Source organism: Pleuronectes platessa, chromosome 3, assembly GCF_947347685.1.
Source record: "Pleuronectes platessa chromosome 3, fPlePla1.1, whole genome shotgun sequence".
Classification (NCBI taxonomy): domain Eukaryota; kingdom Metazoa; phylum Chordata; class Actinopteri; order Pleuronectiformes; family Pleuronectidae; genus Pleuronectes; species Pleuronectes platessa.
The window spans coordinates 4362168-4379003 of NC_070628.1; the positions used below are offsets into that span (position 1 = coordinate 4362168).

General features: G+C 43.7%; 1 protein-coding gene and 1 long non-coding RNA gene across 2 annotated transcripts; both read left to right on the plus strand.

Moving 5' to 3' along the window:
- Positions 1–10664: 10664 nt before the first annotated feature.
- Positions 10665–14669, plus strand: LOC128437552 (sialic acid-binding Ig-like lectin 14). The gene is made up of 7 exons (XM_053419757.1): positions 10665–10848; positions 11194–11550; positions 11687–11908; positions 12850–13206; positions 13279–13509; positions 13637–13897; positions 14641–14669. The coding sequence occupies exons 1-7, from the start codon at positions 10794–10796 to the stop codon at positions 14667–14669; spliced, it is 1512 nt and encodes a 503-aa protein (XP_053275732.1). The 5' UTR covers positions 10665–10793.
- Positions 14670–15026: 357 nt separating this feature from the next.
- On the plus strand, positions 15027–15947 carry LOC128436905 (uncharacterized). The gene is made up of 2 exons (XR_008338122.1): positions 15027–15117; positions 15245–15947. It is a non-coding gene; the product is annotated as an uncharacterized LOC128436905 (long non-coding RNA).
- The last annotated feature ends 889 nt before the right edge of the window (positions 15948–16836 follow it).

Consider the following 16836-nt stretch of genomic DNA (forward strand, 5'->3'; position numbering starts at 1 on the left):
GAAACACATTTAAACCTGCAACACAACACGAGACGTGATACAGTCAGGACATCAGGGTTAAAGTGAGAGAACCATCCGGAGTCATGATCCGACATCATCGATCAATAACTAAATACATGTGATATCAGTTTGTGTGAAGAGGGACAGAGACCAACACACACACACACACAAACACACAGACACACTCACACAGTCACACATTCCTGCAGACAGAAGAGTTCCTCCATCAGATTCCGACGTAACACATTGTTTTAACTTCTTTGCTGCAGAAGAAGCGACGCCCCCTTCCTCCGTCTTTTCGTTTTCACAATACACCCAGACCACAAAGTTGATCCAACTTGAAAAGGGTAAGTAAATCAATTTACTTCATATCTACCTATTAATTTAATTTAAAAACTGTATTTTCTTAATTTTGATTGATTGTTCCAACTTAAAAACAGCATGTGAAGTTAACTCTCAAAGTAAAACCAGCTCATCTGATTTTACTGAATAGTTGTGTTTACTCTGAAAAACGATGTCTCTCCACGTTCTGCTTGTGCTTTAATGTAGAATCAGACTAAAAAGAACAATCAGATCCAGAGTTGAGGTCTTGAACTAATTCTTCAGATTATTCCGACTCCACGTTAACGCACAACCAGAGCACAGTGGGAGGCTCCGCCCATCTGACCCAACAGTCGATGGCTCCTGTGTCGCTCTCCTGCTCACGTGCACCTGTGCATGAGCTCATGAAGTCCAGTCTACACAAGTGAAGAGTTTGACACGTGTATCAGACAAAACAAGTTTGACTCACATGAGTTGAACCCTCGTGAGAAATGAGTAAAGAAAACTAAAGTAATGTAAGTTTGCATAATTATGATCTTTTATGATGTATTTGTATGACCCAGTCTTCATATGGACTGGAGCTGTAAATAAACAGGAACTGACTTCTAACATGAGGTTAAAAGAAAGAATAATTCAACATGATTTTTTAAGTCCAGTCTCAAATAAGTAAATTCAGTGTTCGATTCACTGTCAGGCTGCAAAACTACTCTCACTGTTATTTGCATGCAATATATTGTAATGAGTTCAGCCATCATTTCTAAAATAATGTAAAGGTGGGTATTATATCAATCGATCAGGAGAAAGCGTTTGACCGTGTGGATCACGATTTTTTTATTTTCAACTTTGCAGGCTTTTGGTGTTCGGGGGGGGGGGGGGGGGGGTCCTTTCCTGGATCAAGCTGCTGTACAGTGGGGCTAGCTGTGTGGTGAAGGTGGGGGGAGGGCTGAGCTGTTCTGTGCCCGTCACAAGAGGCTTCAGGCAGGGCTGCCCCATCTCAGGACAACTATCGCCATAGAGCCACTTCTGTGCAGGTTGAGGAGCAGGTTGAGGGGTCTCTCTCTGCCGGGGCTGGTTCACAACCCTCCTGTGGTCGTCTGTAGATGTTTTCATCCATGACCAGCATGATGTCCAGCAACTTCAGGAAAGTCTGGTCTGCTATGGGAGACCCTCTTCAGCCAGAGTTAACTGGGAGAAGAGTGAGGAGTTTTTACAGTTTTTCTCCATTGCTTTGGATCATTTCACGAAACAGAAATGACATTCTCAAAACAACACGTGCAAACCTCCAAACCACTGGGCACTTGTTCACAACAGATTGGAATATCTCATTCCTTTAATCAAATTGCAATTGTATTAGCACATCCTTGCAATGACAAGTACAATTTCCAACAGCTTGCACAAATTTCAAATGATTTAGCACCCCTTTGCAAACGGTTGGGTACAATTGCCTTCAGTTAGCCCAATTACCAATTGAATATATATTGCTGGTGAAAACTGACTGTCGCTTCACAGTCAAGTGGTTGTTCTCTGCAGAACATGTTGGCATAATTTCATTGTGTACATCATCACCTGCACAATAGTTCACTCCACTGTCAAAATCGTACAGGCACATAATACCATGAAAAACATCATGATATACAGTATACTGTAATAAGGATATCTTTGATCATCGGCTTCATTTTCAGGTGCAACTACAACTTTAGTAATCAAGGTTGAGTTTCACAAATCTGATCACCAATCACACAGGAAGTTTACAGTTGTTCTATATTGCTTTGGCTCATTTCATGAAACAGAAATGACATTCTCAGAGCTCTAAGTGCAATTGGCAAAATAGCCCATATGGTTCAGCACAACTACATAGATCACCTTCAAAAGGTCATATCTCACTATACCAAATTTTAGTTTTGATGTGCTTATTGTTTGACAGTATATTGTGCTGTACACATTTTCTGTTACTGTAACCATGATGTATGGCAATTACTGTAACAATTTCCATGGCAGTATGAGTTCAATAAACATATTTTATGTGAAACCTTGAATAAATCTTTTTTCTGTTTGATACACATAATATTCTGGAAAGACCATTCAAGGACTGAGCCAAGATTGAAATGTGCACATGAGGGATATTTCTATGGTCCACTGCCATACTGACAAAACATCTAAACATTTTGACCTGTAGTGTTTAAACAATGCCAAAGGGACTTTTCATTTTGGGGGCACTGACTATTTGTATGAGAAAAGGATTTAGTTTTGACTGATGAGTTGGCTGTTTTGGGAGAGATATGACCTTTTGTAGGTGTGCTATGGAGTTTTGCTGAACCATCTATGTTATTTTGAGAGATGATCCACAGCAATCGAGAAGGAAATTTTCATTTTGGGGGCACTGACTATTTATATGAGAAAATGATTTGGTTTTGAAACTTGAGTTAACTGTTTAGGGTGAGATATTACCTTTTGAAGGTGATCTATGTAGTTGTGCTGAACCATATGGGCTATTTTGCCAATTTTACTTAGAGCTCTGAGAATGTCATTTCTGTTTCGTGAAATGAGCCAAAGCAATGGAGAAAAACTGTAATGGGGCAGTGGAGCCAATGGACTGAGCCTGATCTTCCTGCAAATCCGGTGGGGTTAGGGTTAAGGAATGGATTAAAGGTTCTGGGGGTCCATCTGGGAAGTGAGGGCTTCCAGAAGCAGAACTGGGAGGGGGTGCTGGAAAAGGTGGAACCAAAGTTGTCTAAATGGAAATGGTTGCTACCTTATCTGTCCTACAGGGGGCGAGTTCTGATAGTGAATAACTTGGTTGCCTTGTCTCTTTGGCACAGACTTATTGTGTTGGTGCCACCTCCAGGTCTGGATGTGCAGCGTCGCCTGGTGACTTTCTTCTGGTCTTGACAGCACTGGCTTATGGCAGCGGCCCTGTTTCTCCCTGTGGCAGAAGAAGGTCAAGGGTGATATGGCTGTTTGAGGAGCCGCTGTTCTACAACGATTTCCTGAGAACTGAGACCCGTTCCTCTACAACATTAAGGAATACGTGTATTGAGGTGGGCATCATCAAACTGGGCCATCACACAAAGGCATCCATGGAACCGTACTCTAGCTGACCAATGGGATGATGACTGTGAGAACCTGTCCCCCCCCCCCCCCCCAATCGTCTGCCCTGCTGCTGACGGGGGGCGAGAGGAGAGTGGACAGCTTCTTTCCTTCAGAACCCCGATGCTGGGTAGTTTAAGCTCTTCTGGGAAGAAGCAGCTTCATGTCAGCTGTGTGAAGGTGCTGAACCTTCGCTCTCTGGCTGGAGTCAGGGAGATGAGGTGGACTAAGGAATTTGCTGCAGGCTGCACCCCTGAAGGCAGGTGGAGGGTCCTGTATAAACCTACTGTTGAAAAACCGGTGGGTGACCTCCAGTGGAGGAGCTTTAGCTACAAACAGACACAGAGCTCACCTGGACCCGAGCGCTGGGGAGGGATGTGCTTTCTGTGGTGACAGGGAGACTCTAGAGCACCTAGTGGTGACTTGTCCTAGAGGGTTTACTTAGACACCTGCAGCAGAGGGTGGAGGCTCTGGGAGAATTTTCTCTCCTGGTTTTGGGCCTAAATACAAAAAAAGGAAGATGTTGGGGGTAGACTGGACAGATGTGGTGAAGTGTTTTAAAGGCTTGGTAACAACTCACGTGAGAATAGAACACGCCTTCTACAGCCTGACCAGTAACCTGGAAGCTTTCACATCCCAGTGGGGGATCAGACTGGTTTCATGTTCCACAGAGGAGGACGCGTCACTGATCCTTCATTTTTAAATTCCGTGTGGGTGTGTGACATGTAGTTTGGGGTATGATCAAAGTGTTATTTATTACGTTTATTTCATGAAATGATTCAAATAAAAGTTAACTTAAAAGTCAAGTCTCTCTCTCTTTCTCTCTCTCTCTCTCTCTCTCTGTCATGGCGGAGTGTGCGTGGGGCTGAGAGCTGTGTGTGAGGGTGAAAGGTATAGTGGGTTTAAGACTTACTTTGCTGAGCTTTATCATTTAGGTGTATGTTTATTTGTTCGTCTTTAGTTGTATAGTTGTTTTTTTCTGTTTATAATAGTTTGCTGAGTGAGTGTGTGAGTGAGTGTGTGAGTGAGTGTGTGTGCTAACAGGCAGCATGCCTGTGGCAGCGGCAGCGGCAGCAGACTTTGAAAGTCTGACTCGCCGGCATGCCATTAAACTGATCCCCGCAGTGGCATAAAGTGTGGCAGAGGCCGCACTGGCTGTGGGAGAGGTGGTCGGCTGTGACTCGGTCAAGTCGGCCTCCAGGATGAACGGAGCTATCGTCATGTTTTTAGATAGCACGGCGAAGGTGAGCGAGGTGGTGGAGACAGGAGTGGTGATCCATGACACGTTTAATCCTGTTCTCCCACTCGTGAATCCAGCCACGCGGGTAATGATATCTAATGCACCCCCTTTTATTAAAAATTAAACTCTGGCCAAGGAACTGCCTCGGTACGGGCAGATTGTGTCCCAAATAAAAATGGTGTCTCTTGGGAGTAAAAATCCAAAACTCAGGCACGTAGTGAGTCACCGGAGGCAGGTGTTCATGGTCCTCAGGGACAATACTAAGGAGATCAACATGTCCTTCTCGTTTAAAATTGAGGGTTTTAATTATATGGTTTTTGTGTCATCCGAGGCAATGAAGTGTTTTGAGTGCGGGGAGGAGGGGCACCTGGCCCGCTCCTGCCCGGGGAAGGGTGGAGCGCAGAGGCCGGCTGCCGCAGCTCCGGCAGCGGCAGCTCCTGCGGCTCCGGCAGCGGCAGCTCCAGCTGCGCAGCCCCAGCTGCGCAGCTGCCGCGGCTCCCGCTGCCGCTGACGGGGAGCTTCCGCGAGCAGCACAGTCGGGGGCTGCTGTTGGCGGGGCTCCGCCTACAGAACCTCCCGCCCCTCTGATGGAGGGGGGGGGGGGGGCTGCGGAGACTGAAGTGGTTCAGGTCATATATATATATAAAGGCTAGATGTCTCGGCCAATGGAGTCGAACATCTGCACATGGCGGCCATCTTGCCACAGGCAGCTCGCTCACCCATAACATTGTGTTGTAGTGGTACGTACTTTTTAAATAACCATAACTTGCTAAATTCTCAACCGATTTTTAAACGGTTCGGTTTGTAACAAACGTCAGAGATGTAGTCATGACACTGCATACTTATGAATAATTATGTTATTTTCAAAAAAATAGAATAATGTTCTATATACAAGAATTCCCTTTACAAATATACATTAAGATTTATTTCTTTTTCTTTTATTTAAAAAGTACATGTTTCACTACCATCACAATGTTATGGGTGGGCGAGCTGCCTGTGGCAAGATGGCCGCCATGTGCGGACGTTCGTCTCCGTTGGCCGGAAACGCGGACGAGACATCTAGCCTTTATATATATATCTATGGTTCAGGTAGCCTCCGAAGCTCCAGAGAGTCCGCTCCCGGAGGTGGGAGTCCAGGGGGGAAGCCCCCCTGTAAACGAAGTCTCTGAGCAGGCAAACAAAAAAACTGACAGCCAGCCAGAGTGTATTGAAATCAACGAAACCGAGGGGAAAGGGAGCAGCGCTGAAATGCTGTGTGAGGACATGGAGGAAGGCATCAGTGATGATGAAATGTTTAAATTAACACAAAAGAGGAAGAGTTCAGGCTCTGGGCATAGTAATGCCAAAGCCTGCAAGGCAAGCCGTGGGGTGAGGTCCAGCCAGGGGAGCGCTCCCTCCTCTCAGAACATCAGAACCTTCCTGGAGACAACTAAAGGCCAGAGGCTGCCCTCGGTTGAGGATCACTTCCCTGACCTCAAACTGTTTTTAAAATCCTCCAAACCGCTCACCAGAAAAACAGGCAGCGATGAGTTTTTAACAGACCAACAGATTTATAGACTCAGGAAACTCATGTTGAGAGTAAAAGGCCAAATGATCCCTGATGATGATGAGTTTTAAAAAGTCCTTTTACTCTTCTCTTTTACTGACCTGTTTACTGACTGTTTTTCTCTTTCTTTTATCCATGTGTGATTTTAAAATCAGCACTTTAAATGTGAACGGAGCCAGAGCTGATTTTAAAAGGGCGGCGGTTTTTAAACTCATGGATATAAACAGAATAGATATTATGTTTTTACAAGAAACCCACAGCACAGAAGACAATGCGAGCGACTGGAAGAGGGCTTTTAATGGGGAGGTGATTTTAAGCCACAAGTCCAGCTGCAGTGGGGGGGTGGGTATTCTTTTTGCCAGGAGTTTTTTACCACTTTCTTTTAATGTGGAAGAAATTATTCCAGGTGTATTGTTAAAGGTCCAAGCTAAATATGAAAATGTCAAGCTGGTGTTTTTAAATGTCTTTGCGCCCACGAGTAGGGTGGACAGGATGGCACTTTTAAACATTTTAGATGACACTGTTCAAACCTGTAGTGGTGATGATTTTATGTTTTTAGGAGGTGATTTTAACTGCACAGAAAATCCCACTTTAGACAGGAATCATTTAGAGCCACATCCTGCATCAGGTCTCAGAATGAACCAATTGACTGAGGCACATGCTCTTTCTGATGTGTGGAGGGTTTTTAACAGTAATGACAGACAATACACCTGGAGCCATACCAGAGACAATGTTTTATCCCTGGCTAGACTGGATCGACTCTATTGTTTTAAACACCATTTAAATATTTTTAAAAGGTGTTTTATTCAGCCTGTGGGTTTTACTGATCATTGTTTAGTCTCTTGCTCGGTTTTTATTAGAAATGTTCGTTTAAAGAGCGCCTATTGGCATTTTAACACAGCTCTTTTAAACGACCAGGCTTTTAGAAATGCTTTTAAGTTGTTTTGGTTTTCCCACAGAGAGAGCAGGCCTGCCTTCCGTAGCATTCAGCAGTGGTGGGACTTCGGGAAAACGCAAACAAAACAACTTTGCCAGCAGTTCACTCGCAATGTCAGTAGATTTAACCCGGACAATGAGGGATCTGGAGAGACAGGTAGAAGAATTACAGTCTTTAGTAGCTTCTACAGGAAATCGAGGGCATTTAGACTCCCTCAAGACCAAACAGTCGGCTATAGCCAACCTGCTGGGGCTCTCAGCACAGGGGGCTCTGGTCAGGTCCCGGTTTATGAACATTTCACAGATGGATGCCCCCTCCCAGTTCTTCTTTGGGTTGGAGCAAAAAAATGGACAAAGGAAGACCATTCACTGTTTACGAACGGGTAGCGGCTCGGAAGTCTCAGACTCGTCTGAGATCAGGAAGTGTGCTACCGTTTTCTGAATGGTCTCCCTCAGGTTAGCAGGAACAGCAACGCGGAGCTAGCTGCAGACATTACGAAGGAAGAGCTGCACAGAGCCACTATGAGCCTGCAGAGCGGCAAAGCTCCAGGGATAGACGGCCTTCCTGCTGATTTCTTTAAGTCCTTCTGGGACATCCTAGGACAGGATCTGCTCGAGGTGGTAAACGATAGTTTACAGAATGGAAGGCTACCTCTGAGCTGCAGGAGGGCCGTCATCACCCTGCTGCCGAAGAAGGGAGACCTTCAAGAGTTAAAGAACTGGAGGCCGATCTCTCTGTTGTGCACGGATTACAAAATCCTGTCCAAAGCTCTGGCCCTCAGACTAAGGGAGATGATGGCGTCCGTCATCCACCCTGACCAGACTTACTGTGTACCCGGCAGGCTCATAAGTTACAATGTCACTTTGATTCGAGATGTTTTGGACCTCTCCAGTTCATTGGCAATAGAGACTGGTCTTATTTCCATAGACCAGGTAAAAGGCTTTTGACCGGGTTGAACACCAGTACTCATGGCAGACTCTGGCTGCTTTTGGGTTCAACCCAGGTTTTATAGACATGATCCGGGTTTTCTATACAGACATTGCGAGTGTTCTTAAAAGAAATGGTGGGCTGAGTGCTCCTTTTAACATTGGGAGAGGGGTGAGACAGGGATGCTCTCTCTCTGGGATGTTGTACTCTCTGGCCATCGAGCCTCTGCTCCATAAGCTAAGGAAGGTTTTAAAAGGTGTGTGTTTCCCCCAGTGCAGTGTGTCTTTTAAATTATCTGTGTATGCAGATGATTTAATTATACTTGTGAACACACAAAAAGACATTGATCTTTTATCTGATACCGTAAATGATTTTGGTTTTATCTCTTCTGCAAAGGTGAACTGGGGGAAGAGCGAGGCTCTGATGGTTGGAGAGAAGCTGGGGGATCGGCTCAGGCTGCCTGGAGGTCTGGCCTGGAAGAAAGGAGGAATCCAATACCTCGGTGTCTTCCTGGGAGATGAGACCCACATTAGGAGAAATTGGGACCATGTCCTAGAGAAGGTTAAAGGTCGATTGATAAAATGGAAGTGGCTGTTGCCCAAGATGTCATATAGAGGCCGGACATTAGTAATAAACAACCTGGTCTCATCTACCCTGTGGCACCGGCTGGCCTGTGTCGATCCTCCACCTTCTCTCCTGGCAGAGGTACAATGGGTTTTAATAGATTTCTTTTGGGGCAGGATGCACTGGATCCCACAGAGTGTCCTTTTCCTTCCTACAGAGGAGGGGGGGCAGGGCCTGGTCCATCTGGCCAGCAGGGGCGCTGCCTTCCGCCTTCAGTTCTTACAGAGATTGCTGACCGGGCCAAGGGACGCTCTGTGGAGACCTCTGTCCCGGTGCATCCTGCAACATTTTAACAGCCTGGGTCTGGATTTTAGCCTGTTTTTAATGAATGATAACAAGATAGTCTCACCATCTCTTCCTGGTTTTTATAAGAGTGTTTTTAAAGTGTGGTACCTGTTAAAAAAAGAGCGAAGGCTACAGGGGGACTCCCTGCACTGGCTGCTGCAAGAGCCTGTCCTGTACGGGACCATTCTAGATCCCCCCCGCTGGGCACAAGGCACCCTCTCCAGACTGCTGCAGGATGCCGGGGTCTCTACGCTGGGTCAGGTGGTGGAGCTAGCCGGTCCTGAACTGGAAGACCCCACAGGGCTGGCCAACAAACTTGGCATCAGATCCGAAAGGACAATGGAGAGGGTGCTTGGCCACTGGAGGACAAGACTTGCAGATCAGGACATCTTGCTTTTAAACTCTTTTAAGGATGGGTCCATTTCCCCCAATGCTGAGGACCCTTTCCCCGCCACTTTCCTGGCAATGGATTTAAATGACTGTTCTGGACCTCTGATTCAGCCTGCTCGCCCGGTCCCCCTGGAGGGAGTTGCCGGAAAAACTCTATACAGACTAATGGTAAAAACACTAAACATTAAAAAACTGAATGGACGGAGAGACACTACTTGGAGGAGCTATTTTGCCGGAGCCCAAGAAACCGGACCTCAGTGGAGGTCGCTGTACAAACCTCCACTGAGTAAGAGACATGGAGACCTCCAGTGGAGGTTGCTCCACGGCATCATAGCAGTGAACGCTTTTTTATCAATAATTAAGAATTCAGTGGAAGACAAATGCCCGTTTTGTAATGTAAAAGAAACTCTCTTTCACTGTTTTTATGAGTGTCACCGTCTGTCTGATTTGTTTCTGTTTTTACAAGTTGTTTTTACCAGTTTTAAAGAGGTTTTTAACAAGCAGGGTTTTATTTATGGTTTTAAATACACTCGCAAACAATAACATAAAAGCCAGCTTTTAAACTTTGTTTTAGGGCAGGCTAAGATGGCCGTGTATATAACCAGGAAGAGGAAGGTAGAGCAGGACGTCCACATTGAGCCGGTCCCTGTCTGCATCAACATGATTAAATCAAGAATATTGGTTGATTTTAGTTTTTATAAAGCAGCAGGTGACCTGGACTCTTTTAATGATCTGTGGTGTTTTCAAGATGTTTTATGTTCTATGACAGATCGAGAACTTTTGTATGCTGATTATCTTGTGTGATTTTATTTATTTATTCATAGCTAAACGTGTATTTTAAAATAACTTATTAGGTGTTTCAATGTGTTGTGTCAACCAATAGTATCTAATAAAGTTGTTTTCAAAAATCAAAAAAATCTCTCTCTGTCTCACAGTTTTAAATCATTCGTTGTCTTAATAAATGTGAAATGTGACTGAACATACAAAGTTTCTCTGAAGAAGTTTTCTTGTTCATCTAACTGTTTATTTCTTTGAGGGAGTTTCTTCAAATTAGGTACAAATGTTCATCACTTCAGTTCAAGGCTGCTGACAGGTTCAGTTGAGGAGGATTCAGGTTTGGTACGAACAGACACTACAGTCGTTTCTCACACTCTGTTAAATGTAGAAATTCACAGTTTGTACAAACCACAAGTTACTTCATTGTTTTAGGTTTAATTTAACATCATCAGGCTCAGCAAGAAGTTCAGTGGAAAGAGGAAGGAAGAGGGGGTTGATGGTTAAAATGTATCTTTCTCTTACAGAATCTGTCTTTATTCTCAGCCTCTTCTGTGTTGTAGGTAGACGTGTCTGTGATGTGACTGAGTTTCATCTTGTGCACATTATTTATCTGTGGACGTTTTTCTTGTTTGAAGTCACAGACGAGAGCAGCAGCTACTATGAGTGTAACTGCAGCAGCCAGTGGATTTGTTGTCCTTCTTCTCACTGTGACAGGTACTGTACCTCTACATTCATGTTGTCACTCTATTTTACACTCAGACTTCTGATTCACCTGAAGTGAGTTTGAGAAAGAAAGTAAAAAATATAAATGAACCATTCATTCATTTTCAGATCACCACCTGTAAAGTGATGCAGAAAGAAAATATATGAAGGAATTATAATCAGTGTTAATTTCTATATTTCTTCTCCTCTTGATGAGGACTTGTCATCAGTGTGTGGAGTCATTAGTTGAAATGCTATGGAATGCTGCTCATGGAAATGTGTTTCTTTTCTACAGAAAGTAAAAAGTAAACTAAGTGTTCTCTGGTGTGGTTATGAATCTGATTCTCTGTGTTACAGTGGTACAGTGTGAGAATGGCTGGGATGTGAGTTACACTTCTACTGAGATCTGTGCCTTCAGAGGATCAACAGTGGACATTACCTGTACCTACACATACCCATCCACAGTTAATAACCTTGATACTACAGTTCAGGAAACTGTCTGGTTCATTAAAGAGAGTAATGGGATTCACGTTGATCTAAGGACTGATCCGGAGTATTCAGGTCGTGTGGAGAATCTCTGTGGAAACAACAAGTGCACTCTGAGAATCTCTAACCTGAGAGAGAGCGACTCAGCTGTGTACAAGTTCAGGTTCACAACAAACCAACCTACTGGGAGTTTAACTGGTTCAGCTGGAGTCACTCTGTCTGTCACAGGTAACATTTACATCTGAACCTTCATTCATTTATTTCCTACATCTTGTTTGGTTCACTTGAGTGTGTATGTGCACTTTTATATGCATGTGTGTGTTGTCAGTTTGGACTAAAATTAATTTCTTATTCTCACACACAGATTTGCATGTGCAGGTGAGCAGATCTATGAAGTATGACTCTTCTTACTGGGCAGAGCTCAGGTGTCAGAGCAGTTGTCGTCTTCCTGATCATCTGAACTACGTCTGGTACAAGAATCAACAGAAGAGGAATGAAGGAGAATCTTATTCAGATTATTTCTATTCTATAGACAGAGTTTCCTGTGCCGGTAAAGGACTCAAGGATTTCTGCTCTCCTTCAATGTGTGAGTTTAATCTACAGTATTTCACTAACAGCACCATCTGCTGGAGTATTTCAGATAATGCATTGTACCAAACTTCATGTGTCTTTAAATACTTTTTTCTGCATGGACATATTGATCTCTTGGGCTACTACTGTCAGTACTGCCAAATTAGTGTAGTACTAGTACTAGTATTCTGTTTGTGTAAATATAGATGGAAGACATGACTGCTCCCCAGAAGTGAAGCCAAAGCATCATGATCGCCCCCTGGTGGCTGGCTGCAGTATAGAACATACATCCTGTCTCCTCCATGTTAGTGGGAAGGACATGGACCAATCTAAAAAGTCAAATACATATTTCTAAGATGTTTTGTGTCATTTTAGGTTCTTATCACACTCTATTGTTCATGTTTCTCATTAGTTTGGTTTTAATTTGTTATTGATGAAATTAATATTAGATGAAACTTCATGATTGACAGCTGAGGCTGACTCAGGATTGGTCGAGCTCATGTATGGGCGGGACCTTGATACTGTGGCTCCATCTCTGGATCACTACTGTGCAGACTGTGCTTCCAAATGTGAAAGATGGCAGCGTTGGTATCCAGGATATTTTGGCTTCATTTCTGGAGAGTGGGAGGAAGTGGAGACGTGTCGTCCATCTTTGATCGACTCTGCATAAAAGACACAGATCATTTCCTCCATTTTGTCCAGTTTGTTCCATTATAAGAGCAACTTATACAAGGTCCCTCATGTTCCTCACCTCCAACAGTGTGTTTCTCCCTCACACTGAAGTCTAAAGGGAACTTCACTGTGTTTTATGTGAACTGAAAGTTTCCTCATCTTGGCATCGTCATCATCTTAAAATGAAAACCTGCCGACTGGTGATTCACCAGAGAAAATACATGGAGTTAGTTTTATAAATGTAGAAGTTTATCTTCTGATTCTCTGATGTTCTCTGTGTTACAGTGGTATGGAGTCAGATAGACTGGGGTGTGAGTTACACTTCTACTGAGATCTGTGCCTTCAGAGGATCAACAGTGCACATTAACTGTACCTACACATACCCATCCAGGTTGAATCACCTTGATACTACAGTTCAGGAAACTTTCTGGTTCATTAAAGAGAGTAATGGGATTCACGTTGATCTAAGGACTGATCCGGAGTATTCAGGTCGTGTGGAGAATCTCTGTGGAAACAACAAGTGCACTCTGAGAATCTCTAACCTGACAGATAGCGACTCAGCTGTGTACAAGTTCAGGTTCACAACAAACCAACCTACTGGGAGTTTTACTGGTTATACTGGAGTCACTCTGAATGTCACAGGTAACATTTTCATTAAGGTCAGTTTGAAATGTTAGTGTGTATGTTGAAATAAAACCACATGTTTGTTCACAGACCCTCAGCTCCAGGTACATGTGAGGAGATCAACAGCCAATCCATCTTCTACCTGGACAGAGCTGACCTGTCACAGCAGGTGTCAGCTCCCTGATCATCTTTCCTACGTTTGGTACAATAACAATAAACCTGTTGGACGAAAAAAATACTTTTACCTCCGACACTTTAATCCTGAAGACAACTATCACTGTGCTATAGAAGGACAGGAGCGTTTCCCTTCTCCTACAGTGTGTGAGTTTACTCCTCCTCATAAAGCTACAATAATGTGGAAATAATTTAAATTTAAACTATCAACAAATAATACAGAGAGTGTTTTGATGTATTCTCATCCTGTGTGTTAATATAAACTTTCCTTCAGACGCTCCAAAGCCTCCCTCTGTGTCAGTGAGTCCCTCTGGTGAGATCATGGAGGGCAGCTCAGTGACTCTGACCTGCAGCAGTGATGCTAACCCAGCAGCTAACTACACCTGGTACAAGGAGGACGAGGACTCACCAACAGCATCAGGACAAATCTTCACCATCACTAATATCACAGCTGAACATGGTGGAAAGTATCAGTGTGAGGCCCAGAACACACACGGACGTAGTAACACCACCTTACATCTGACTGTTGGAGCAGGTGATTGTAGCACTCTTCCTTTTACATTTATATCCCCCCCCCCCCCATTTTCAATGCACCAGAACCTTAAACCATCAATACTCAGGATTTCCAGATGTGTCACAGCTGTATATCAAGTCCATCATATTGCACATGAACAATACTGACTGACCAACAGCTTCACCTGGCAAACTGAGTCATCAGTCTAACCACACTGCTAATGTCTCCAGTCTGTTGTCTAGGGAAGTCAGTGATAATCATGAATACCATCAGGTACACTCTGGTTGTCGTGCTGGTTCCAGTGCTTGTCTGGACTCTGTGGACGAGGTAAAACAACACAAATCCATCAGTTCACCCTCTGCTCTTTCTTCAAATGTCTTCAAACACTAGTTTCAGTGTTATGAAGTTCATTCTGTCAAATGTTGTGTTTGTTGTTGTTTTCGATCCAGGATGAAGAAAACTCTGAGCTTGAAATCACAAGTGAATGAAGCTGTGGAGATGATAGAGGTGAGAGACGTTGAGGCCAAAAGAATGACTCCATATCACTGTTTTCATCTCACCATGTTAGAGAAAGAGAGAAAACATTTCTTGGATCAGCTACTTTGTCTGAATCTGCTCCAAAATGTAAAAGGTTCTTTCCATTGATCGTATATTAAAATGGACGTAGACTCTGGGTCTAGAAAGTGAAGTGAATGATCCATTTAGAGTCAAATAGACCATAAAGCACTGCAGGCATTTGGTCATGGATACTGTGTGATTGACAGCTAGTATTGGTTACAGGTCACTGGTTTAAGTGGGCGGGGAGGGTCATTGGGCCCTGAGTCAGGCTCAACCCCCTCTCCTCCAAATATGGTTACTTCTGTTTTCAAATAACCAAGATGGCGCTGAACAACATGTCAAAAATGGAGGCTTCAAAATGGCAGCTCACAAACCAATGGGTGAAATCTTCTTTCTTGGCCCATGTCCCGTCCTTCCACCAAGTTTTGTGGAAATCAGTTTATCAGTTTTTGTGTAATCCTGCTGATGAAGAAACAAACGAATGGACAGGGGGTGCAACTACGTTCAAACTGTTTTGAATGAACTGTGATTATTTGCAGGTTTTATGAATAAAGTCCAGTGAGGATTAATATTTTCTCATCTCTCCCCCATCAGTCACACAACTGTCCTGAGTATGAGAACGTTGCTGCTGCAGCACAGACAGAAGACACAGAGGAGCAGGAAGACCTGGTGTGAAGCATCAGGTCAGAGCCACTGGGACAAACAGAACCAAGATGGACGACTTCAGAGAACATCCGTACAAGAGAGTTTCACAGAAACCACCCTACATTTCCTTTCTACTCATGGTTTCCTGTTTTCTTCTCTCCTCAGGTGCACTGTGATTGGTTGAATGTATTTAGGAGGAACAGGAAGTTTCTCTCTTTCCATCCCCTTTTGCAGCAGCAGCAGTTTGTGCATCATGACCTTTAGAGCAAGAGTATTGTTGTGTTGTTTCTTTTCTTTTTCTTTTCTGATGGGTCCAGTCGTCCAGTTTTCGCAGCTTTATTTCTGTGAGCTTTAGTTCTGATGTTGGTTTAGGTTACATTTCATTACATGTCATTTGGCTGACGCTTTTGTCCAATTAGTACACTCAACATTTACGAAGGGCCATTCAGTATCTTGCCAAGGACACTTCGGCATGCAGACGGGGAAGACTGGGGTTTGAACCGGTAACCTTCTTGTTGGAGAACGACCACTCTACCCCCTAGTTCACACTGCCCTAGGTTGAAGGAAGATTCTCAGATCCTACGACCCTTTGTGGGTCTGTGTTTTGGGTTTTCCTTCTTTTGTCCATATTGCCAGCCTGTTGTTGAAGTTGTTGTCTTTTCTGCAATAAATTGATTTTTTTTTTGCTGTTACCCTCTGAACTATGTTGGACGTCTTGGTGATGAGCCTTTGAGGCTGTGGTAACATCTTGTGACTCATCTCATGTCTTAACATGATATTAATGTGGTTATTACATGGATAATGAATTATTATGTATCGTGATTTTATGATTCTTCTTAAATAAAAGGTTTTTGGTCTTTTGTTTTCACTCCTGATCTATTTGATTGTTTGTTTTTAAGCAGAATTACACCAGAAAACTAAAAACTGATTTTTCCACAAACTCATTTTCATTTTGGCAGGAATCCTGATAAAGGGGCGGAGCCAGGAGCCTGTTTGTATCACTTTCTTTATAATTGTGAGACTGATGAAAACAGTCAGGATTATTTAGAGGACTGGTTTCTATGAGTGATTGAATTCTGGTGCAGCTCAAAAGTGCCCTTTTTTAAATATATGAATTAGTGCTGTCAGTTTAACGCGTTATTAACGGCGTTAACGCAAACCCATTTTAACGCCGTTAATTTTTTTATCGCGAGATTAACGCAGAGCTGCCAACTCTCATGCTTTCGCCGTCTGAAACACGCTTTTGCATGTTGGTGGTTGACTAAGTCACAATAATTTTTTAAAACATCATCGTATCAGGCCGTAATGAAGTACAAGGAGCGGGCGAGTGTGTGTGTGCGTCTGTGTGTGTGTGTGTGTGTGGTTCCAGATGGCGCACCGTAGCCCCGCCCCCTGCACCCGCGCACTCGCTCAGAGAGACACAGTGAGATCAGAGCTCAGTGACTGGCTGCTTCTTAACTATGGAAACAGTGAAAACACAGAGTTTCTCTGGTCTCAGCTGATCAGAGATCAGCGTCTCAGCTTCTTAATCAGAGCAGAAGCTGCAGTTGGTTTCTACCGAGCTTCAGTATCTGTGTTTGCCTCCAGTCTGACCTGCTCTCGCTTTTTGTTTTAATATTTCGCCAACTAAAATATATATTTTTAAGCTACTAGGCTGCAGCTATATGTTTTTATTTATTTAAAAACAGGGTACTTCTTATTTCATACATTTCCCACAAATATCCGTCTTTTCGTTTTCACAATACACCCAGACCACA